The sequence below is a fragment of the Papaver somniferum genome, chromosome 1 (genome assembly GCF_003573695.1).
Source record: "Papaver somniferum cultivar HN1 chromosome 1, ASM357369v1, whole genome shotgun sequence".
Classification (NCBI taxonomy): Eukaryota; Viridiplantae; Streptophyta; class Magnoliopsida; order Ranunculales; family Papaveraceae; genus Papaver; species Papaver somniferum.
The window spans coordinates 160,243,381-160,268,355 of NC_039358.1; the positions used below are offsets into that span (position 1 = coordinate 160,243,381).

The 24,975-nt window shown below is 39.2% G+C and overlaps 2 protein-coding genes and 1 long non-coding RNA gene across 12 annotated transcripts; 2 read left to right on the plus strand and 1 right to left on the minus strand.

Annotated features, from left to right (window-relative positions):
* Positions 1–3,796: 3,796 nt before the first annotated feature.
* LOC113305811 lies at positions 3,797–8,706 on the minus strand. 9 transcript variants are annotated; one of them, XR_003338549.1, is made up of 10 exons: positions 8,368–8,702; positions 7,123–7,256; positions 6,571–6,948; positions 6,164–6,442; positions 5,953–6,013; positions 5,756–5,870; positions 5,466–5,634; positions 5,011–5,108; positions 4,605–4,781; positions 3,797–4,523 (listed from the first exon to the last, which is right to left on the minus strand). It is a non-coding gene; the product is annotated as an uncharacterized LOC113305811 (long non-coding RNA). The 9 variants fall into 9 exon arrangements; XR_003338548.1 differs by having other exon boundaries at positions 6,738–6,948; positions 8,368–8,696; XR_003338547.1 differs by having other exon boundaries at positions 6,164–6,977; positions 8,368–8,706.
* A 240-nt stretch (positions 8,707–8,946) lies between these two features.
* On the plus strand, positions 8,947–13,426 carry LOC113352960. Its single transcript, XM_026596702.1, has 6 exons — positions 8,947–9,845; positions 9,992–10,487; positions 10,587–11,842; positions 11,990–12,694; positions 12,844–12,998; positions 13,143–13,426. Exons 1-6 carry the CDS (start codon positions 8,947–8,949, stop codon positions 13,424–13,426), a joined length of 3,795 nt encoding a protein of 1,264 aa, XP_026452487.1.
* Positions 13,427–18,389: 4,963 nt separating this feature from the next.
* Positions 18,390–20,662, plus strand: LOC113305829 (glutamate formimidoyltransferase-like). 2 transcript variants are annotated; one of them, XM_026554829.1, is made up of 3 exons: positions 18,390–18,757; positions 19,316–19,736; positions 20,043–20,662. In XM_026554829.1, exons 1-3 carry the CDS (start codon positions 18,731–18,733, stop codon positions 20,555–20,557), a joined length of 963 nt encoding a protein of 320 aa, XP_026410614.1. In that variant the 5' UTR covers positions 18,390–18,730; the 3' UTR covers positions 20,558–20,662. The 2 variants fall into 2 exon arrangements, with proteins under 2 accessions (XP_026410614.1, XP_026410618.1); XM_026554833.1 differs by having other exon boundaries at positions 18,450–18,757; positions 19,319–19,736.
* Positions 20,663–24,975: the final 4,313 nt, after the last annotated feature.

A 24,975-nucleotide genomic window follows, 5' to 3' on the forward strand; every position in this document is an offset into this window, starting at 1 on the left:
AGAGTGAGTTGATTTCTGCCAGCATATTTCTTAGATACCATAGCTGTGGTTCCTGTTTTTGTATTAGATGTAATAGTGCCAGTGAATCAACCTCAAACCAGATCCTTTGCCATTAATGTTGTGTAGCTATCCTTGTTGCAAGTAGTAATCCCCATGTTTCCGCCTGGATTGATATAGTTATACCAAGTGGTGCCGCCATGGCCTTCAGTAGATTTCCTTCACAGTTTCTGCATATGATACCTGCGCCTGCCGGTCTCGCGTTTCCTTTTGATGCGCCGTCCATGTTTATTTTGATCCAATTTAGTTCCGGTGGTTTCCATCGTATGTAGATAGTTGAAGTAGCAGTTCTGTGCTGTTGACGTCTTGCGATGATTGGTCCATTTGTCATGATAGGAGCCATGTATTCCAGTGCTCCTTGATACTCGTCGTACATTACCATTATCAGTTGAAATGTTTGCATTGGACGTTGTTGTTGTCGTTTGTACACATTGTCATTCCTTGCCAGCCATATGTGCCACGCTGTAAAACCTAATAACAACTCTTGTTAGTTCCGAGTGTGTTTTGTTTTGTATGTCATGTATGTTTGTGACACATATGGGGTTGTTTGTTGTTGCCTGAGTCCGATGTTGCCGATGTCCCTCCTGTTGTCGGTGTTGTCGATGAAGAGTACCGTTGGTATCTGGACTTCGTGCTAGATGATTGATTACGAGTTGCCAGATCTCCCTTGAATTGTGACATTCAAATATTAGATGTTGTACTGATTCTTCTAGTGTTGCAGTTTGGGATGTTGTTGGTTGACGTAATGTTAAGCCGGTGAAGTCGTTGGAATGTTGGTAATCCATGGTGTGCGACTTTCCATAAGAAAAGTCTATTTTTTGGTGAACATTGGAGTTTCCAGATTAATTTGTAGTCCACAGGGTGTTGAGGTGGTGTTTGGTTTGTTTGGGAATTGGTTGTTTGGGAGGTGAGTTTGTTGTAGCCAGTTTTGGGTGTGTAATTGCCTGTTTTTGAGTAGGGCCATACCAGCTGGTCAACATTTGGTTGTTTGGGTAGGTGAAGACTGATGATTTTTTGGGCTATTTGGAGTGGAAAGGTCGAAAAAATTAGGTGGTGATTCCAAGTGTTGGTTGAGTGGTCGATGAAGTGGCTGACTGGGGTATCTGGTGGAAGGTTGTGGTTCAAGTTCTGCATTGAAAGGAACTGGGTATTTGGAATCCAGTTTTGGTTGATCATTGTGTTATTTCCGTCTTCAATCTGCGAAACAACTAAACCCTGCAAAAGAGAAGATATGTTAGCTAAACTCTTCCATAGAGGACTGGTTGATGATTGAGGTTTTGGGATTGGAAGTGGATTGGTGTTTGGTTTGACATATTTTGGAATACATATTGAGTTCCATACTGACGGTTTTAACTGTTGTAGATGCCATACTCGTTTGAGGAGTAGAGCCTGATTGTGTTCTTTGCTTTTACGGATACCAAGTCCTCCCTCTGATATAGGCTTGGTGATTGTTTCCCATCCAATTGGGTGCAGCTTTCTGGTTTGGTTGTCGTGTCCCCAGAGAAAGTTCCTGGTTATTCTATCAATTTTGTTGTGCACCTCATTAGGTAGTTGTTGTGCTTGCATGACATGGTTCACAGTCGGGGTCAGCGTTGTTTTGATCAAAGTTAGCGTTCCTTCTTGATTGACACACTTTGCTATCCAGCCTTTTGCTTTTCGTTCCAGCCTATTTAGTAGTTCCATAAACAAATTTGAGTGATTCATTTATCTTTTGAATTGGATTCCCAGATAGGTGGGGGGAATTGTAGTTTCCTTTATGTTGAAACATTGTTGCAGTTGTTGTACCAACTCCGGTGCAAGTTTTTGGTGGTGAATAATTGAAGATTTTTCTTGATTGATTGCTTGCCCAATGGAGTTTGAGTAGCGATGTAGTAGTTCTTTTAGTGTTGCACATGATTTCATATCTCCCGAGCATGTGATTAGAAGATCATCTGCATACATGAGGTGCAGGATCGGTGGTGATTTCCTTGCAATCTTTAGCCCTTTCAGTTCCCCATTTTTCTCTAGAACCCCTAAGTTAGTGGACAACACCTCTGCACATAGGATGAAAATGTAAGGTGAAAGAGGGTCACCTTGGCGAGCTCCTCTTTTTGATTTTATGAGCCCCTGTGCTGAGCCGTTGAAGTTGATGGAATATGAGACCGAAGTTATGCAATTCATGACGTAGTTTATGAACCTTGTTGGGAAGCCCATCTTCTCGAGAATGATGCGTATGAAGCCCCAGTCAAGGCTATCATAAGCCTTTTGAATATCTAGTTTCATTGCAATTTTTGGTGTTTTGGATGGTGTATTGGTTCGAATGGTTTGAAAAATTTCAGTTGTAATGGCTATGTTGTCATGGATTGCTCGGTTTGGCACGAATGCACTTTGCTATGGGCTGATCATGAATTGAAGTAGTGGTCTGAGTCTGTTGACAAGGATCTTGGCTATGACTTTATAAGCCACATTGCATAGACCAATAGGTCTAAAGTGATTTGGTTTTGTAGGGTTTTGGTTTTTTGGGATTAAGGTGATGTTTGTGTGGTTGAAAGGTTTTTCAAGCTGTGAGTGTTCAAAAAAGTGTTGGACCATTGCAATAATTTGAGGTTTGATTGAAGGCCAAAAGGTGATGTAAAACTTACTTGTGAAACCATCCGGTCCCGGGGCTTTGTTGGTTCCAATGGAGTGAATTGCGCTCTCGATCTCCTCTTCTGTCACTTCTTTGGTCAGTCCGCTGCATTGGGTTAGAGTGAGCCTGTTTGATATGCATGTGAATAAGGACAGATCGATGGTTGTCGTTGGAGCATCATACTGACTTGCATAGAACTGTTGAATCACTCTTAGAATGGATTGTGGGTCTCTATGCCATCTGCCAAATTCATCCTGTATCTGCGAAATATGATTGATACGCCTATATATAGTGGCTTTGGTGTGGAAGAAGGTGGTGTTCAAGTCGCCTTCTTGTAGCCATTGTAGTCGAGCTCGTTGCTTCCAATATATTTCGTGGTAGTTGACCAACATTAGGTGAGTGTGTCTGTAGTCTCTCTCAGTTTTTAGCCAGAATGCCAGAGTTTGGCCTGAAGAGTTTGCACACATATGTTGGGCCAGTTTTATTGTTTGCTCCATTTCCGCAATCATTGTTGGTAGGTGACCAAAGGTGGCTTTACCCCAGTTTTGAAGTGCAGTAGTGGTGTTTTACATCTTATTCAGGAGATTGATGGTTGAACATGGTGATTGAGATTGGTTCCAAGCTTGTATGACCACTTCTTCCATCTGAGGGTGAATAAACCATAAGTGTTCCATTCTGAAATTCTTGGTTTGCATCCGTTTGATGAATTGATCTTGGAGCAGAATTGGTGCATGATCAGAGGCTATCCTAATAAGGTGTTTGATTGCCATGTTGGGGGTGTAGAGTCAACCAAGTTTGGTTGCTTAGGCCTCTATCCAATCTCTCCATGATGTTGTCCCCCATTTGTTTGTTGGTCCAAGTATAGGTGTCACCTTGATATCCAAGATCAATGAGTCCATTTGTGTCGATTACATTGGCTGGCTTGATTGCAGTGAACTGGTCGACCTCCCATTTTTTCAGATTGGTCGAGAACCTCATTGAAGTCCCCCACTAGCAGCCATGGGAGGTTATGTTGTGGAATGATTAAATTGAAATCTTACCAAAAATTCCATCTTGCTTGTGGTTGCGGTGGTCCATAGATGCCAATGAATAGCCAAGGTGGTGAATTTGATACAGGTTCAACATAGGCATGAATAAGACTTTGGTTAGCAACTAAAACATTAATCTTTAGACTTGAAATCCACAATACACTTAGACCTCCTTTGTGACCATTACGAGGAACTGCGAAACTATTATCATAACCAAGTGAAGATTGCAAAAAAGATATGTGATGTGCAGATGACAATGTTTCAGATAAAAACAAGATTGAAGGTCTAAACTTGCGTGTATACTCACGCAATTTCTGAATTGTCAAGGCATTGCGGGCACCTTGACAATTCCAGCCTAGATAATTCATAATGAAGGCGAGTGTTGGCCAGGGCCAACAACTCGCAGTGGAGTAGCATTGGTGATGACATCAGTCTCATCATCAAGAGACAGATGTCAGCCCGCTGTGGACGTTGCTTCTTTGTTAACTGAACCCGGTGTATGCAGCTGTTGTTGCCGTGTCCTGTGCTGGTGCTGATTTTCGTTACTTGGTTAAGCTGCTCTGCCAACATATAAGGTTGATCGGGGTTTACTTGTCCCGACAATTGGAATTTCATGAGTTGGTTGGTAGCTAGTGTCTGCTGGACTCGATCCTCAAGTCGGAGAGACTACACCAAAACAGCCTTTTTGTGACGTTTATAAACGTTGCGCAGAACTTGTGCAACGGTAATAAGCGTTGGCAAAACAGCGTTGCGTTGCGCATTGGACGTTGCTTCATAGATGAACTTATCCGAATTGAGCTAGCCGAGTGTAGTTTAAGGCAGTTAATGAACTACAAAAATCATTCACTTTTACAAGTGATTAAATGCTAAAAGTTACTGTTTAAATAGATCATGGCAAAATTTTAGCATACCCTCCTTTGGGATCTGCATGACTGATTCAATGCAGGACTTCACACACCTCTGTCAACATCTGGGCTTACATTATGATTTCAATGGGTAATGGTTTGCTCCAAATGCATCACATATCTTCATGAGTTTGGCCTTGGCTCTTTCTCTAGAATAGAAGACCACAAAGACATTTTCTGAACCTACAAATGGATAACAATGATCCATGAGCAAGTATAAACGCCTTAAAAACTGTTGAAATAATAACATAAAGTAGAAACCTATAAATAAGCTACAATGGCATAATGAAGAGCAAACTTTGCAGGACATGGACTCACTGCGAAAAATCCACCTTTCCATGTCTAATACAGTGACACATATCTTCTCTAGTGGGCATGAGAAGTAAGATAACATTCTCTCCATATTGCTTACCTCTATAAACTCATTGAAAATCATTCCTGCAGCTGAGCAGTCGAACACATATATAGAGGGTGTCTTTAGAAAGGTAGGGGAATGTACTGGGCATAGCTCTACAAGCAATTTGTATACATGCTAAGATTAGAACCATAAGAAAGGGGGCATAAAACAGTAACAAGTCAATACTCTGATAAGAAAAGTGGAATGCATTAGACCACATATGGACATGACGTACACGTCAGACTTGAGTAATGGTATTTTCACAAGAGTACTGAAACGCTCAAGCAACTCACTCTCAAACTCACTACAGTTCTGGAAATGGGGAGAAAAAGTTAACAATATAGGTTACCTATCTGTCATAAAGATGGTAAAACATCAAGCAGGACGTAACCAACACAAGGAGACGTCTTGTCATGATTTCCCTTCAAAGTATAAAGTAGATAGAAATTATGCATTAAAAATCGACTCACCGCATTGTAGAAGTGGGCAAAAGACAATGTGAAAGATGAATTCAGGGTGATTTTCTCGTTGAAGCACACGAAGGATGAAAAAGGCTAATGCATCAAGAGTGAACGAGTTTGAATCACAACCTGCAAAATCGGAAATTTACATTTCATATAGCTGAAGCTTACACCGAGCCTGCAAATATCAAGAAGCTTATTAAATAACAGTTGCATACATAAATATCTGATGGTGAAGGATATCAGGACAAAAAACATTTATTTGATAACAAGTAGAGGAATCAATAAAATATGCCTACTTTAACTTTGCTGGTGTAGCTTCTGAGACAAAGGATCCAAAACCTTATCGAGTATTGATACTAGGACATTTCAGTCCACGAATACCTCTGATGGAAACTTTCTGATCCATTCATTCTGCAAGGTAAAATAGGAGAATTACGATAGCAATAAGTTTAGTTCCCAAACGAATATAGGTTAACAGACGAATATAACAAACCTTGAGAGACAAATTGCCATGTCCCATTACTTGGTCAGCTGATATAAAGGTCTCCCCGTCACTGTAGATAATGTGAAAATATGTAAGCTTGTGAATCTTAAGAAAGTGATATGAATAATAGAGTCTGCAAACGGAAACAGTCTATTTTGCGTGCGAGACCAAACGGAGAATGAAAAAAAAATGCAGGAAAAGGAAGAGATTAGATATTTACCAGGAATCCTAAAAGAAGTAAATCGTAATGGAAAGAAGATGGTTTTCTGATTTTGAACTCGCTTTGCTGTGCAAGTTGAGATGCTACACTATGGGCTAAATTATAAAGCACTGTAATTATCGTTGCTGTCAATTTCATGATCTAATTTGAACAGATCCTTAATGGGAGCAGTCTTCCAAGATATTTTTCAAGGAGTTCCAGACCGCATTCATTTCTTTAATATCTTCGCAGCATCGTTAAATCAACTACCACGGCAGTTGCTAAAATACGAAAAGCTGCCTGAGGATCCATACATAAGCCATTCAGAGAAAGCGGACTACACGCTTATCACATGAACCAATTATTTATAGATTATTAAAACATACAAAAGTAAATCATAAATTCTCTTAACCATCGGGTATACATACCTAAGTCAAAAGGCCACGTCCCCCATTTTTCACTAATTTAATGGTCTAGGGGAGATATCAAATTTTTGTTTTTCCTGATTTCCAACTAGCTTCTTTCAGGAAAACATGGACACATAAAATAAGCACTTGGACGCCTAGTTTTTAATTTATAATAGAACACATCAAACCTTTTTGTCTGGAAGATACTGTACAACAACAACTCCAGTATTGGGGGATGCAAGAGGGAACCAAAACACTGCAAGACACTGCGTGTCTACGGGGGTGTAATTGAGCATTCGAAGCCGTTCATTGCGATCCTCCATGGCATATATAGAGGTTGTCTAGTACCGCCTCTAACCAATTAAAACAATGATAACGTCTCTTGTCTTCAGCAATTTCCTGTGCCAAGTATGTCGCTTAAGTGTCAACTGGAAGAAGAACAGAAAATACATGATGCTACAGGCAAGCAAAAAATTTACCGTAAACAGTCATGAAATATACTTGCATTCCACTGTAACAATAAACAGTACATCATACTTTATGCTAATAAAATGAAAAGGCATATTAACCTACATATATCCAGTGAACAAACCCCTATCTACGATGAAGATCCAACAAGCTCAATACGTCAACACCTACGTAAGCAGCAAACAAGAAGAAAAGTAAGATCAATACGATGAACCTTCAGATACAAAAATCCCACAACCCTGCATCCATACACAAATACCATACTTTAGAATTTGTGGCTTCACGCAAATAACTAAACAAAGAGACAAAAACTCAAACCATAAATCATGAACCTAACTTTGATATCCTCTTAGACTCCAATGCAAAATCTTACTGTAACCCAATATTCAACTTCTTCTACCAGACCACTAACCAACAGCATAAAACCACAAGTAACAACACCTTTATGACAATCATCCATCCCATCAATCCAAAATATTGCGTCTATCAACATAAGGTCCAAAAGCATAAGCATAAGCATTAACACAGACATACATAATATATGTTCGCGAGTAAGGTATTTCTGCCTCCAATTACTCGCACTAACATAAGCATAAGTAAGGTCCAAAAAGCTAAGCATAAGCATCAACACAGGCATACATAATCTGTTCTCGGGTAATGTATTTCTGCGTCCAATTACTCGCACTAACATCTTTAGGACTTTCAATTTCTCTAGAACGCAAAACCATTTTAGCCAATCCCATCAAACCAAGGGTCTTAACTTCCTCCTTCCTCGGAGGATAGTTTTGCAACTAAATCTCTAAGATCAACAGCTCTATTAACAGATTTCACTAAGAGGAGATCAAAGTTAGGTTCATAGGCACCAACATAGACACCAATGACAACTATAGCACTATATCTTCAAATCATACCAAAACTGAAATCTGAAATTTATACTTAGTGAAATTTGTTGCTTAACCAAAACATACCAAAATTGAAATCTAAGAACTGGTGTCTATGAAACTGAAATTTGTTGCTTAGTGAAATCAAAAAGAGAACACAGATCCAAAAAAAAAAAGCACCAGATGACTCAAAATCTACCTCAAATCCCCAAACCCAACCTTATACACACAACTGAATCGTTCAAACCAGCTTCAACAAATCACTAAACAAAAAACAGAACACCAAAATCAAAACCCCCTACTCTTTCAGATACTATTCACAAATCATTACAAAAAAAGAACACCAAAAGCGAGACCCCTAACTCTTTCAGATACTATTCACGTAAAATGAAACAATCAACAAACTGATGAATTCAGATACAAATAAAATGAAAATTAACCAGTAGTAGCAGTGGTTAAACGTTTATACCTGATGATAATCCACAAAACTGCTGCTGAATCAAGTGTTGAATGATTTGATTTTAGATTTCAGGGAAAAATTGATTTTCTAGGGTTTAGGATGATTAAGTTTCTAGGTTGTAGATCGACATTTCTTGAAGATGGGTTTAACGAAGGTTTTAATGAGATTTCAGATTGCAGATTTGATGTTACGGTCCAACACCTATCTACAACAGTTTACTTATTTTAGCTTTCTTATATTTAGTATAGTTTGGTTTCCTTGCTTACTTCAAACTAGTTTTCTTTATTTGCAAGTATATGCAGCTTTAAATACTGCTCGAGTCCTGTAATTGAGACATCAATCAATATAACAATTCAGTTTATTTCGTTTTCCTTCTCAAAGCGGGTGGCTAACCCCCAATTCAAAGGGTTTATCCGATTCTATTCTTTTTCTTCGTTAAAATACAATCTTGTGAAGACTATCTTCACAACCTTTTTCTCCTGTGAAGACTATCTTCACAACTTTCTCTAGTGTTAAAAGGTCTAGAACCCTAACACCTGGATCAGAACAGGTTTAGATCAAACCCTAAATTTAGCAAAAAAATTTTCAATGGGTCAAAATTATACGGAGAATATGAAACTCGTGAGCGATGGCATTGCTGATATGTCTAAAAACCTTGATAACCTAATTACGGCTTTAGCTAGACAACAACTTGAAGATAAAGAAAAGAGCAGGACCAAAGCTGTTGCAAAACGCCAACAAAGAGAAGAGGAACGAGTTGCTCGCACACAAGAAACAACTGAGAATAATAAGGTTCTCGCAGATACCATTACAACCAGTATAACCACAGCTCTAACTACTTTGTCCACGACTCTGTCGACAAGTATATCCACTGCTTTGTCTTCTCACCTCAATGGTAATGGTAACAATCCTGGTGAAACTCCTCCACCCCCACCTCCACCTCCGCCTGCCAGAGCTAGTGTTATTAATCTCAAGTTTCCTTACTTTGACAGAGAGGATCCTGATGGCTGGATTTTTAACACTAATAAATATTTCTCGGTGCATACAACTGATGATGCCCTCAAGATTACTATTGCTGCTGCTAGTTTGAAAGGTGATGCTAATGTTTGGTATCGTTGGAAACAAGCCAAAGTTATGATAGTTACATGGGCAGAATTTTCTTCGCATGTTCGTGCTAGATTTGCTCCTACCAAGTTTGTTGATGCTCGACTCGCCATTAGCACAATCAACCAAAACGGGTCAGTACGAGAACATATTCCTGAATTTGAGAGATTGTTAAATTTCGTTGATTTTCCAGAGGACTATTTGATTAGCTGCTTTATTCGTTCATTAAAACCACATATTGGTTGTATGGTCAAATTGCTTGCACCACAATCCCTAGCCGAGGCTTTTACCAAAGCAATTCACCAAGAAGAAGCATATGCAGCTACTAGGTTTATACCTAGACAACCATATCGTCCTCCTCATATCAGGACTGATGCTATAATGTACAACCTACTCCTTACAATAAATCAACATTACATCCAGGAGCAAGATGTTTGTCACCAGCTGAACAACGAGAGAGACGAGCTCAAGGTCTTTGTTTTAACTGTGATCAATTTTACACACCTACTCATGTTTGTGTGAACCCTAGATTAACATTCTTGGATATCGATGAGGAAGACACTGATATTCCTGCTGAGAAATCTGAAGAAACTATTTCCTTTGATCACGCTGAAGTTTCAGAATCAGAACCAAAGATGTCCTTTACTTCACTTATGGGATCTTCTTTTCCTAGAACAATGCGTATTATGGGTTATATGAAGGGTCAACCCCTCACATTCTTGATCGAATCTGGTTCTACTCATAACTTTTTGCACCCCAACTTGGCTAGGCAATGTGGTTACATTCCACAAGTGAACGATACTGCCTTATGCGTTACAGTAGGAGATGGTGGTCAGATGCAGACTAAGGGCTCCTGTCATAGCATTCCATTCACATTACATGGCTATTCTTTTTCAGCAGATTTTCATCTATTGGATATCAGTGGATGCGATGCGGTTTTAGGTGTTCATTGGCTACGCACATTAGGTCCTATTACATGGAATTTTTCTAAGCTTACTATGTATTTTCAAAACCAAGACAAAGAGGTATTCTTGCAGGGCACTAATTCTGCTTCGATTAGGTTATTGGATGCTACACCTATGCAACAGTTATTGAGCAAATAAAGTTATGCAGTTTTTCTCCAGATTACTTCAGTTATTTCTTCCACTCCAAGTGTATGTCATCCACCTGAAATTCAACAGTTGTTACATGAGTTTTATGATATATTCGAGACACCAACTTCTCTTCCTCCAGAAAGGATACACGATCATCGTATTCCACTAGTTTCTGGTTCTACTCCGGTCAATGTGAAACCATATCGATATCCTTATTTTCAGAAATCTGAGATTGAGAAAATTGTTGTTGAGCTACAATTAGCTGGATTTATTTGCCTAAGCTCTAGTTCGTACTCTTCTACAGTTTTGATGGTGCGCAAAAAAGACGGCTCTTGGCGTATGTGTGTTGATTACCGTGCTTTGAACAAGCTTACAATCAAAGATCGATTTCCAATACCGGTTGTGGATGAGTTACTTGATGAGTTGCATGATGCAACTGTGTTCTCTAAATTGGGTTTACGCTCAGGCTATCATCAAATACGATTGCATAAATCTGACATTCCTAAGACAGCCTTTCGAACTCATGATGGTTATTATGAGTTCTTAGTTATGCCATTTGGTCTTTCCAATGCTCCGGCTACTTTTCAAATCTTGATGAACCATATTTTCAGACAACATCTGCGTAAGTTCGTGCTAGTCGTTTTTGATGATATTTTAATATATAGCAAGAACATGTCTGATCATTTAGTTCACTTGTCATTCGTATTTGAAATCCTTCGTTCTAACCAACTATTTGTCAAGGAGTCTAAATGCCAATTTGCTCAATCTTCAGTTGGTTATTTAGGCCATGTAATTTCTGAGAAGGGTGTTTCAGTTGAAAACGATAAGATAGAGTGTATCGTTTCATGGCCTATTTCTAGTACAATCAGAGAATTAAGGGGATTCTTAGGATTAGAAGGATATTACAGAAAATTTGTGAAGGATTTTGGTAAGATCAGTGCTCCGTTAACTAAGATGCTTAAGAAGGACGCTTTTGAATGGACTGATCAGGCTAATGGTGCTTTTAAATTGTTACAACGTGCGTTAAATACAACACCAGTTTTGATTCTTCTTGATTTCTCTAAGGAATTTTCAATTGAGTGTGATGCGTCTGGATTTGGATTGGGTGCTGTTTTATTACAATCGGGCAGGCCTATTGCTTATCACAGTAAACCGTTGGCTGAGAAGAACAGAAATATATCGGTTTATGATAAAGAAATGCTGGCTATTATATCTGCAATTCAGAAGTGGCGACGTTACTTACTTGGGCGGCATTTCAAAATTTACACAGACCACATGAGTCTAAAGTATTTTTTATACCAGAAATTATCTTCTTTAGAGCAACAAAAGTGGTTATCTAAGCTCTTAGGTTATGATTATGAAATCATTTTTCGTCCAGGAAAAGACAATGTTGCATCCGACGCTCTATCACGATAGTCCAGCTTACATTATAGCTTAAGTGCACCTATTTTCGGTGGAGTTACTGAGATAGTGCAAGAATGTCACACTGACATTGAATACAAAGAACTCATTCAAAAGTTAATTGCAGATCCTACTTACAAACCAAAATTTTCTTATGTTGAAGGTGTGTTGCGTTACAAAGGAAGAATTGTGGTAGTTTCAACTTCTTCTTGGTGCACAAAAATATTGGAAGAGTTTCATACTCAACCAATTTGTGGACAATCAGGATTTCTACGTACGTATAAACGTATGCAACATAGTTTCTATTGGAAAGGGCTTAAGCAGTTCGTCAAGACTTTTGTTCTTCATTGTGACGTTTGCCAAAGAAGCAAATCTGAAGTTGTTTCACCTCCAGGCCTTTTAGGTACTTTGCCTATTCCTACAGATGTGTGGATCGATATATCTATGGATTTTATCGATGGATTTCCTTCATCAAACAGAAAAAACTCTATATTGGTGGTAGTTGATCGTTTGTCAAAGTATGCTCATTTTATACCTCTCACTCACCCATATTCTGCGAGTTCTGTTGCAGAAATTTTTGTGCGTGAAGTTGTCAGACTCCATGGCATGCCAAGAACTATAGTGAGTGATCGCGACCCAATCTTTATGAGAAATTTCTGGGAGCATACTTTACACTTCAGAACACAGAATTATGTCGCAGTTCAGCGTACAATCCTCAGTCCGATGGGCAAACAGAGGTAACTAATCGCACTTTGGAGTGTTATTTGAGGTGTTTTGCTGGAGTAAAGCCAACCGATTGGATTAAATGACTACCATGGGCTGGATGGTGGTATAATACAAGCTTTCACTCAGCTATTCAAATGACTCCTTATGAAGCTTTGTATAGTCGCCCTCCGTCATCAATTACAACTTATTTACCTGGCTCAACTTCTGTGCATGATGTTGACTTAAATTTAAAGGCTCGTGATCATACTCTCAAGCTACTGAAATCCCATTTGCATGATGCACAATCCAGAATGAAGAAATCTGCTGATTCTCACCGTACATAACGTGAATTTTCAGTAAATGATTGGGTCTATTTACGGTTACAACCCTACAGACAAACAACAGTGCCGACTCAAACTTTTTCTAAGCTATCTCCTAGATTTTATGGCCATTTTCGCATCTTGGAGAAAATTGGTTCAGTTGCTTACAAATTAAATCTTCCTACAACTAGTCGCATTCACCCAGTATTTCATGTGTCGCAGCTTAAACTTAAGTTAGAAATGACTACTTCTGTGGAACAGATTTTGCCCGCAATCATCGATTACGATAAGTGGGAGCATGATACTATTTTGGACATAATGATGTATAATAGTAATCGAGCTCGTACCAAATGGCTCATAAAATGGAAAAATCATGCACAAGATGAAGCAACTTGGGAAGATGCAGCTGATTTCCTTGTCCGATTTCCAAAATTTGAGGCTTGAGGACAAGCCTTCTTTCAAGCAGGGTGGGATGTTACGGTCCAACACCTATCTACAACAGTTTACTTATTTTAGCTTTCCTATATTTAGTATAGTTTGGTTTCCTTAGTTAGTTCAAACTAGTTTTCTTTATTTGCAAGTATATGCAGCTTTAAATACTGCTCGAGTCCTATAATTGAGACATCAATCAATATAACATTCAGTTTATTTCCTTTTCCTTCTCAAAGCTGGTGGCTAACCCCCAATTCAAAGGGTTTATCCGGTTCTATTCTTCTTCTTCGTTAAAATACAATCTTGTGAAGACTATCTTCACAACTTTTTTCCCATGTGAAGACTATCTTCACAACTTTCTCTAGTGTTAAAAGGTCTAGAACCCTAACATTTGATGAAGATGGGTTTTGTTTAAGCAAATTTGATGAAGATGGGTTTTTCTCTTCTTTGTCTGAAAAATAGAAGAGAGAGAGAGAGAGAAATGGCTGTGAGGAAATAAATGTGTCTGTAACTCTGAAGGATATTTCTTTTCCTGAAAATAAAGAAAACATTTCAGAAATTAAAAAAAAAAGGGTGTTAGTCCTCAAGGGAGTTGGGTGTAGTTGGGTTTTTTCTCGTTAGTCGTAGGGGAGTTCAAAGGAGTCTCTCAAAATCCCCGTTAGTCGTGGGAGAGTTTAGAAGATTCTCCCAAACTCCCTAGAAAACCCCGTTAGTCGTGGGGGAGTTTGAAAGAAACTCTTAAACTCTCTGTTAGTGGTAAAAACTAGAATGCTAGGGAGTTGGGTTTTTTTTGGGGAGTTCAGGAGAGTTTTAGGGAGTTTACAGTGTATTTTTGCCTCACTCCAAATCTCTCAAAAAAGTAGAGATTTTGGGAGAGTCTCCAAACTCCCTACACTCAAAACACCAAACTCTATCAAACTCCCTATACTCTCTTACACTCTCTCAAAATCCCCAAGATCCAAAATACATTAAACTCCCCTCAACTCACTCGTGGACTAACCCCCTGTAAAATCCCATAAACATACCGTACATACATAAACGCCAAAATGTACAACACATATACAAGTTTCACAAACGTTTTGTGCAACGGATTCTCAAGTGCGCAACGTATGTAAACGTTGCATATTCTGCAACTTCTATATTTGTTGCACAGCGTTGCTAAAACCAGGATATACCGGGATTTGAATTTTTGGATCTTTGTTGGTGGTGATGTTGCTGCAAAGTCTGGAGTGGGTTCAAGTAGCAGGTGTTTTGGAATACCCTTTCTCTCCCTTCTTTCTTTTCGTTTATATGTTTTAACAGGGGTGCTCACCGAGGGTGTAGTATCACAATCAGTAGTAGGAACAGTTGGAGTAGTAGGGACAGATGGAGTTGTAGATGTGGTAGCCGTCTCATCCAAGTAGCTGTGAGTCATCTTAACATGAGGATTTCCATTTACAGCTGTGATCTGCAAGTTGACAGTGGCTTCTTTTTTCTGCAAAAAGTTGGCTAATAATTAAGAGAAATTGACAGAAAAATAAGTGGTGAGAATAAACAATTGCATCGAAGCCGGCCCTGGTATGATTGGTGTTGCACGTGCCAACTCTCTGATGTTGAAAGGTGACATGGATTGGGTCGGAGCCGCCACTGGGCCTTTGCCTTTGTCATTTGGTGGTTCGGTTGTTTTAGCAGGCCCAGCCTCAAGATCAACTGTTTCTGTATTTGGTACTGTTGGCAATGGAGTGGGTACATATATATGGGCGGATTTTCCCGTATGACCGTGGGTTAGTGGGTCAAGTGAAATACCCGATTCGCTACCGTGGGCCCTAGCATAGAATTACCAGTGGAGACATTCTTTCGTCTTGCAGAGTCCTTGGAACTTGGTGCAGAGATAGGAGCAGCAGCTGGTGAAGCTTCTCTGTCAGGGATAGTTTCAGACTGTGGTTGCTCCGTAGATTTCTTCGGAAAGGTAGCAGCAGTTCCTTGTTTTGGGGGGATTAGGGTCCAGTTGAGTCCCTGCTGAGTCATGACTGAGGATAAGCGGGTTGGAATCGGTCTTGACACGGCAGTTGGTGGTGGTGGTGGTGGAGCTGGTCTAGCTGATGGTTGGACTGTGGTCTGAGAAGACATTGAGAGGGCTTCATGATTAGTATTGTAGTTGGGTTGGTGGATGTTGATGCAGTTGAGGGATTATTTGGGGCTGATGGTGGTAGCATGTTTTGGTTTCTGTTTTGGGGTTAGTGAGCCCTCATCCCGCTGTTTAGGCGGTGATAGGGGAATCTTGGGAACTGGTTGTCTAACAGAGACTGATCTGTGCTAACAAATCTAGTACAATCTCGTGCGATGTGTCCAAGGAAACCACGTCGAAAACAGATCATTGGGAGGTTTTCATAGGCCAGTTGAATCCAAGTTACTCCTTTACTGTTGAGAGGAATACCTGAAGTGAATGGTTTTTGGAGATCCATTTTTATCTTGGCTCTGGGGGTGAAGAGATGGTGCCAACTTCGAGAACTGTACCCATGTTTTGTAGCAGCTGTTCAATGGCGGTTTTGTCGACCAGGAACCGTGGTAGGTGAAAAATCTGTAACCAGAACACTGCAACTAGGAAACACTGATATGGGTTAGCCATAAACTTTTCATAGTCTTCAAATAATATTACCTGTTCGAATATAACCCAAGGTCGATGTGGTAGAACAATGTTTTTGTCACTTTCATGGTGCATGATCAGTTTGTTGGCATCCATATTTGGGATAGTTTTTAGGTGCTTGATGGGTATGGGATGCCATAGTTGTTTTAGAGAAAAATGCAAGGTAGAGTAAGAGAACTTTCCTGATAAAACCTTTACAGCTAAACAATTTTTTTTATTTTCTTTCATGAGATTCTGCATCCTTTCGGTGAGTTGAAAAAGGTGAGAGTCTTTGTACTTTTTCTGTTGATGATGGGGTTTGTAAAAGTTGGAGATGATGAAAGGTGCTTTGTCTGGTCTTGTAAAGTTTGGTGGTATCCCTTTTGAAGATTCTCCTGAGGTGGGTATATATTGTTTGGTTCTTTTTGTAAGGATGGTAGAGATGAGACAAAGGAGGAAGTGGAAGATGATGAAGACGATGAGAAGGTGATATTCTGAATGGTAAAGTAAAGGGTCGGGCGGTGATACGGCTGCATCATGATTGTATGGCCTTGGAGGGAACGAAAGTTGGGGGGGTTGCTTTTCAGGCGTGGGGCGGGTGGGTGGCAGGGGTGATGATGGTTGTGGTTGCTTCGGTGGCGATGAGTCTCTGGGTGGTTTACGCGGTGGCTGTGATTCAAATGGGTGGGGGAGGAAATAGATTAAAAAAGGAGAATAAGGTGGGCGATATAACCGAAGTTTACTGCTTAGTGGAAACACAATATCCCAGTAAATCTAGCATAGATTTCTTCCTTATGAACATAGCAAGACTGACATGAAAGGTTCTAACACTCAGTGTATAGAATGATTCTCTCGAATTTTTGTGAGCAAGAACAGAATGATGTAGGTGATATGCAAATAGTTCTTTATTGATAAAAAGTAGTCAAAACTCGGCGGCCAGGGTCAAGGAGAGAGAATGAATTTGAACCGTTATCTAAATTTTCTAATATTAAGGTATTGAGATTTTATCTTGACAGTTGTTGATATCTAATATTTAGTCAAAGTTTTCTAACTGAGTTGTATCTTGAAGTATTGGAGTATTAGTACGCGTATCCGTGTAAATACGTATCGATACGGTTGATTTTTTTTAGGCGTATCGTTGTAACACAGGGAAATAAGATACCTGTGCATTTGGTCGAGAAAAAAGGAGGAATATCTTATCCGCACCTAGATCATACAGCGGCATAGACCAGGGTTGGAGCCTGGTCAGGTGCTGCAACTACATGCAGTTGCGGGTCCAAGAGCATAGCTCAGTGGTATCCCATCAACTCCAGTAAGGAGGAAGTCAGGGGTTCAATCCCCGCCACCGTAAAGGTTTGTGGTAGATTAGTTGTATAGTGGGTTGAGCGGTGTTGGATCTGGCGGTGGGGCCAATCCAACTGGCTGGGTCCAGATAGGGGCCTGGATCCGACTTTCGCGTAAAAAAACAAAACTAGTCATAAAAACCCAAGGTGATCAAACTTGTGGTACAAAAACCCCACTCAAATGTTGGGATCCATTAAAACTCCATCGTAAACAAAATTAATACAAAAACCCTAATTTTTTAAAAATTGGTACAAAAACCTTTTTTGATGAAACCAACATTTAAATTTGGGGGTTTTTGTGTTAATTTTGTTTTGATGGGGTTTTTGTGTTACTTTTGTTTTGATGGGTTTTTTGTGGAAGGATGGGGATTATAACTCGCGGACCGTAAAAAAAGAAAAAAAACTACCTGCAGTTGCAGTGCACATAAACTGTCGCCCACAGCATGTACTTTGCGCACCATACGTAAGTATGCGTTTGGCACCTAACCAGGTTGGAGGTTTCGCAAGTTGAGGTTTCGCTGCGATGGGGATGGTTATTTCACTAATTATTCCCGAAAGACTATTCCTGAAAAGTCATAAAACTCGGTCTAAAATTTGTCTGCTTAGCTGTGTTCAAATTAAGGAAACATCAATTCCCCCACCACCAATGTGCAAAGAAGGATGCATAATTCTAACTACCAGCTTGAAGTAGATGAAACACCAAAATCTTTTTTTATCTGGTGGCGATCTTAAATATCTTTGATCCCATTTGGAATAAAAGCAGTTCCTACGGGGAAAGCTAGCGTCTAATCAAAAGTTTTTTTGATATGAACATCTAAAACCACCTGTTGGTTAAATTGGACGTTAATCATCTTATTATAAGTTAGATTGGAATCGTTTTCAAACCAGCAGATAAGAAGATGAGTTATCTTACACAAACAAAATTAAAATAGAGATTATTGGATAAGAAGAAGATACAAATAGTACAATTAAGCAATGGAAACAAGGAGAAGGACAAGTTTTATTGTCAGCATTCTGTGATTCAGCATCAATGATGGGACCCATACACCATGCTTAACTGGTAGATAAGCCACGTTATACACTACTTAATATATTAATTCATTGAAGATTAGAGTTTGATAACAAGAAAATGAACACAATAAAAACAGCAGGTATCATTTATCAATTATCAACATCAATCAACAGTTAATTAGCTGGTTGTTTGATTAATGTCAAGTTGGGTATCGAGGAAAGTAGCTTTATGTTGGATTTCAGAATAAACAAAACCAATAAACATAAGTCGAGCCACTTATGGTTCATTATAAGAAGCAAGGAAAATTTTGTGATCATAAAATTAGAAGAAGATTGTAAAGGAAAAGGCAGAGAAAAATGGATTTCAACCCAAGTACTAATAAGGTAAGGATCTAACCACGTATTGATTAGTAATTTAGTGTAAGTTGAATAGAAAAGGAAAATTATGATATCAATCATGATTTGCAGCTGACTAAAAGATTGGATATTAGAATTCTTAGTGAACTCTTTTGATTGGTAGAAAAAGGATTTTGATTATCAGCTCAACTTATATTGTGTGTTTAATTTCATTTTTGTTAGTTTGATGGATGGACTTAAATTTTCTACAAACGAAGATTACAGGTTCTGTTAATTGGACTATAAACTTGGTTTTGTTAACAATTTCTTAGATGAGATGCAAATCCCTGTGATCTTTTTTCTTCTCTTTACGAAATTGACTATATATGAAAGGGACATCTTTACTTTCAATCTGTCCCGTGACCAGGGTACACGCACTTTAGGTCTTAACCACATGAAGAACCAGCAGGCTCTCCTTTTTGATTAATTTATCATGAGATTTAGAATGGAAGTAAACTAAGTGATCAAAAACTGCTGTAAACTTCAACTTAATTTCCATCCGGAGCTAATTTTCTTGTTAACTCTTTCATTTCAATGGAAAACAAGAAGATGAAGAAGAACACAACAGATGAGCAATCCATGCTCCTTTGTTGTAAGCTCTACATATCTGAATCAAGAAACCTGGCCGCCCTCGACTCAATCGAACGAGCAGCAGCACTGCACCGGGAGACTGTGATAATGGACAAATTTGAAGATCGTGCATATAACCGTGTTCGGTATACTCTTGTGTCCTATGTGATTCATGACACTACTACAGACAGTCCAATCTACAGCCCGCTGCAACAAACTGTCCTTGCTATGGTTGAGGCTGCCTACCAAGCCATAAACCTAGAACAGCACTCAGGAGCACACCCTCGGCTTGGTGTTGTTGACCATATCTGTTTTCATCCCCTTGGCCGAGAAAAGTTGGAAGAAGCAGCTTGGCTTGCTAAATTGGTAGCAGGAGATATAGGCAACCAGCTCCAAGGTATTACCCTTTATATCAGTTGTAATATGACTAGAAGTTGATTATCTTTATTTTGACTTAATCACGACGTTAGGGGTATGAAACAGTTAACCAGAGTTATCAAGTGGCCAAATAATTTGATTCATATGAATTTCTTTATTTTGGTCTGAATCGTATGAGAAGTTATCAGTCCTGCAACTCATGTTTTTTAATTTTGATGAACGTAGTCCTGCATTTCCATGAAAAGTTATTTAATTTGAAATGCAGACCATTGTTTTGATTCTGATAACTTTTGTAGTTACCAAGGCTTTGATATATGCATTGTAGTGCCAGTATTTCTCTATGAAGCAGCACACCCAACAGGCAAAGCCCTCGACGCCATCCGACGTGTTCTAGGGTATTTCCGCCCAAATTACATGGGTAGCCAGTGGGCAGGATGGGCATTGCCAGAAGTTCTCAACGAGAATCCTGATGAGGGTCCAACCCAAGTACCTCGAGCTAGAGGTATTGTAGTAATTGGTGCAAGTCCTTGGGTTCGAACATTCAATGTACCCGTCATGTCTACCAATGTATCGATCACAAGAAGAATCGCTCGAAAGGTGAGTGCTCGAGGTGGTGGGCTTCCTACTGTCCAGGCTATGGGTCTTGTTCATGGTGAGGATTCAACTGAAATAGCATGCAACCTCTTGGAGCCAAACAGGGTCGGAGCTGATCGTGTGCAGCACCAAATTGGTCTTCTTGCAGCTGAGGAAGGATTGGATGTTGAGGAGGGCTATTTTACTGATTATTCACCAGAAATGATTCTTGAGAAGTATAAGAAATTAGTATCTACAAATCAATAATTAAGAATAAAACTCAAAGGACTTAACCTCAAACTCCGTAACCATCCCTGAATACTATGTAAATTGTTAAAATAAAGAAAGAGTGTCATGTTTGTGCACATCATATATCCTAGTGTTTTTATAAGGATGGAGTGTAATATCTGTTGCACGCTTCCAACGCACCCCACATTCGAGATTGTGAAAACTACTATAACCTCCTAGAAGCCCCACAAAATGGATCCTTCACTATCAGTTCCATTTTTTTTTCACATTTTGATATTTCTAGGCCCAAAATTTTAGAATTGGGAGCTTGTTAATAAAAAATTTATTTCATAATACCAAGACTGCCCTTTAATATATATAGTTAATAAAACTAGGTTTCGGTTTCATTTTCTTTTTCACTTTCTCTCTCTCTTTCTCTCTCTCATTTTCTTTTTCTCTCTCTCAGACGAACAAACAGGCCGAGAACACGATTTCTAATCGAAATTTCAGTGATAAATGATTTCATAACTTAGATCTAAGCTTTACAAACAAAGATGATTATCTAAACATAAATTCGAAATCAACATCAGTTGTTTTTCGGAGATTCAATGAAAATCAATGGATAATCATTATCAGCGGGAACTGAATATGAAGATTCTCCTAGAAAATCAAATCGAACAGGTAAAATCTCAATTCAATCGGTTGATTTAATTCTTAGATTTCGATTTTTATTTTCTGAAAAATTATTTGGGAAACTTTAATCGTCAGATTTCAGTTCAAATCGGTTACTGAAATCATAATCAGAGTGATTTCTCTGTTACTGAAATTCTAACTCTCTCTTCTCCAGATCTCGGCTCCGGCGAAATTATTCAACGATTTTTCATCTTTTTAAGCTCAGATTCGTTCATCAGCAGTGAAAGATCGAGAAGATTTCATCACCGGAAATCATCAGACTTGTTTCATGATCGAGGAGATCTGTTTTGAATGAGTTCTTTGTTTGTGTTAAAGAAGATCGAGAAAATCACCAGCAGTGAAATATCGAGAAGACTTCATCACCGGAAATGATGAACATGTAAATGTATTATGTTGCAATCATTTTAATTCATTCTTTTCTAGGGTTTTCTTTCTTCTCTATAGATTACATCTCAGAGTTCCAACATTTTTTTTTGTTTTTATTGATTTATAGATTAATTATTCGATTAACAACTTAATCTACCGATCAATTTGATCTAGTCATTTAATCTGGATTTCTCAGTTGATTCAAAGACATCTCATGTATTTGATTGAATTGTTCTTGTTTGAAATCGATTTGATTTATTTTTCATATGCTCTTTTAGATCTGGAAAAACGATAATAAATTTGTTATTAGAAGAAGAAGATGTGTTCGAAGCGATGAAAAAATTATTTTTACTCTGCATTTTTGAATTTTTTATGTAATTATTTAGAGCAATTTTATCTCAATTTCGTTTTTTTTTTGTCAAAACTGTAGAAGAGAGGAAGAAATGGCTTTCTGCAGGGTTTGTTGGTGTGGCCGTGTGCAGAAGATACATAAATGGAGTTGGTGGTTCAGGTGGTGCTCAGTTGGTCTTGTAGGTGATTGCAGAAGGCTGGTGCTGGTTGTTTACAGCTGCATTTACAGGGATTGCAAATTTTAGATGAATATTTAGGCTTGAGTGAATGAATGGAAGAGTTGAGCTGCAACTGCAGTTGAGGTGAAGCTAAAATGATTGTCGTGTCTAGCTAATGGCTTGTGGTACTGGTGGTATGGAGGCAAGAATGGAGGTATATGCTGCAGCTGAAATGGCTTGAATGAATTATCTGAAGTAGATGTTGGTTGCAGCTAGAGTTGGAGCTGAAATGGCTTGATTAAATTACCTGAAGTAGATGTTTGACTGAATTATCTTCTGCAAAACTATTGTATTCAGTCACTCACAAACAGTGGTTGTATGTTGAAATTATCAAACTGTTTTGTGCCAACCAACTGGAGGTAAAGGTAGACTTACTGAGGCAAGCTCTCTTTTAAACTCCTTATGTTTACATCACTATTTGTTTAAAACTTTCCATAGAGTTTTAGGAAAAGTCATGAACCTTTTGTTGGTAGGAAACCCACCTTTTGATGAAATTGTGTTGCAATCAACATGTGTATCTACTAGTTACACATGCAAAAAAGCATGTGTATTTTTTAGTTACAAATGCATTATGATGTGTAATTTCTGGTTACACTTTCATTTTGGATGTGTAATTGATGATTACACATGCATTTAAGTATGGGTATCTTCTGATTACACTTCCTTAAATGATTCTGCTCTAGTCGCCGATAATTGCCGATTACACATGCATTTAAGTATGTGTATCTGTTGATTACTGTAGCGCCCCAAAAGCTAGCAGTTGGCTAATCCAAGAGATTAACTGAATAAAGAGGCACTAAGGATCTAAATCATTGTTTTGGGGTAAAAACTGATTCTGCTGTTTTTGGTAAATTTGGGGTGTGTTGAATGAGAAACGAATTCAAACCCTAAACAAATGCATTGCACGTGAGACTTTTAGATTCGAGAGATCAATCTGTAAGACTCTGTCCTAAATCAAGAAATGGTCGTTCCAGATTCAATTCAGTCACAAGGTGAAGGAAAAGCGTTGATCTTAGAGAAGGAAGCGAAGAAGGTGTTTGAGATCAGAATGTTGAATTATGAAGGTGTGGCTGTTTTATGACTTGTATCAGAATATGGTTTCTGGATACCTGTGTTGATAACACTTGTTGTTCTTTTTGAAGTAGGTTGAAAACCTATTTATACAATTCATTGAGCGCACCCTGATCTCATAGGAAGTGGAGGAAGTTAAGTAGTGGAGAAGTGGAGTTGTGCGGAAAGTGGTGATCATCGTGTTTCCGTTATGAGGGAAGACTGGTCACACTTTCACCCACTACTCTCATTACTGTTAACCGTCCGTTCTTTCCTGACACTTTCTCGTAATGGCGCGTTGCACGCTGCACGCTGTAAGGCGCCAGACCAATACCCAGTGAGCATCCCCCAGTTTGTGACATGTTTGATGTCTCGAGTGAATGGGTCAAGTCATGAGACTCGCGATAAAATCAGCACATAGTGCTTTTAGGTTAAATAATAAGTTATTTGTGAAATCAATATATGCATAACATCACTTATAATCAATGTATATGAAGCATCACTTTCAAACAAGCAACTGAAAAATAATCGATGTGCAGGAAACATCGTTGCTTAGAGCTCGATTGAATCAGTCGCGAATTGAGCGTCTTAAAAAAGTAGCACGACCGGACACCTTTGGGTAATCGTTTGAGGACCCTATGGGCGAGCTATCACTTGGTCGATCGCTCCACGTGGATGAGGGGTGGTCGGTGACCACAATGCTATCCTGTTGGTTTTCTGAAAATAAATCTACACTATCCAACTAGGCTAGCGAAGTTGGAGGGACGAGATGATTTGCGACAGTTATATATTGTCGTTGATGTAATTTAGGGTTTAGGGGTCGCGCGTCCAACCCTCTTTTGGGCGACCGATTCAAGGCACTGAATGTTAGTTCGAACAGGTCGATCGATCATGTGCAAAGGTGGGTTGCCGATGATCATACCGATGCCTTCGGGGCCGTCTGAAATTGGATCTAAGCCATTCGATCTGGCCGGCAAAGATGGATGGTTGTGATCGATTTGCGACAGTAGCGTGTTGCCGCAAAGCAATTTTAAGGTTTTCAAACAGAGCGTTCACCCTACTTTGGGCAAGTGATTTGATGCGCTCTGGTCTTGCTATGAGCAAGTCGATCGACCGAGGGTGGAGTTGGGTCAACGGTGAACACGTTAGCGCTTCTTTAATCATTCGAAGGAAGATCTAAGCCGTCCAATTAGGCTAGCTAAGTTGGACGGTCATGATGTTTCTGAGACCGTTTTGGCATGTCTTAGCTCGTTTGAGCTCTCTTTTTCAACATCGCGATCACCCATGTTAGGGTTAGCGTTCGATAGCGTTGCGAGTGTGCTAGATGGAATCTGATAGGTCGGAGTATTAGTGGGCCCGCCGGTGGTCATCATGATGATCGCTTAGTTCCGCTAGGAGTAGGCTAGGCCTATTGAATTGCGTGGCCAAATTGTGTGGTCGTGATCGTTTCTTAAGAATGATAAAGACAGTCTAGATTTTCTTTAAGGAATTAAAACGCGTTCGATCGCGCTAAATTTTAATTAAAAAGTGTGTTAACACGCTGATCTCTTTGTCAGAGGGTGGTGTAGCCTATGTGAGTGTTTTCATGCAGGTCTTAATACTGACACTTCGGGAGATTTATGCTACTCCGCTGCGAGTGAACATTAATCGTCATGTCATGCCCATATTGAGTGTGCAGCTGAGAACATAGCATAGGAAAACACTAGGCAGGTCATGCATTAGTGCATAATGCAATAGGTTAAAGTTTACAGAATATCAGGGGTTGTTGCTTCAGGCACC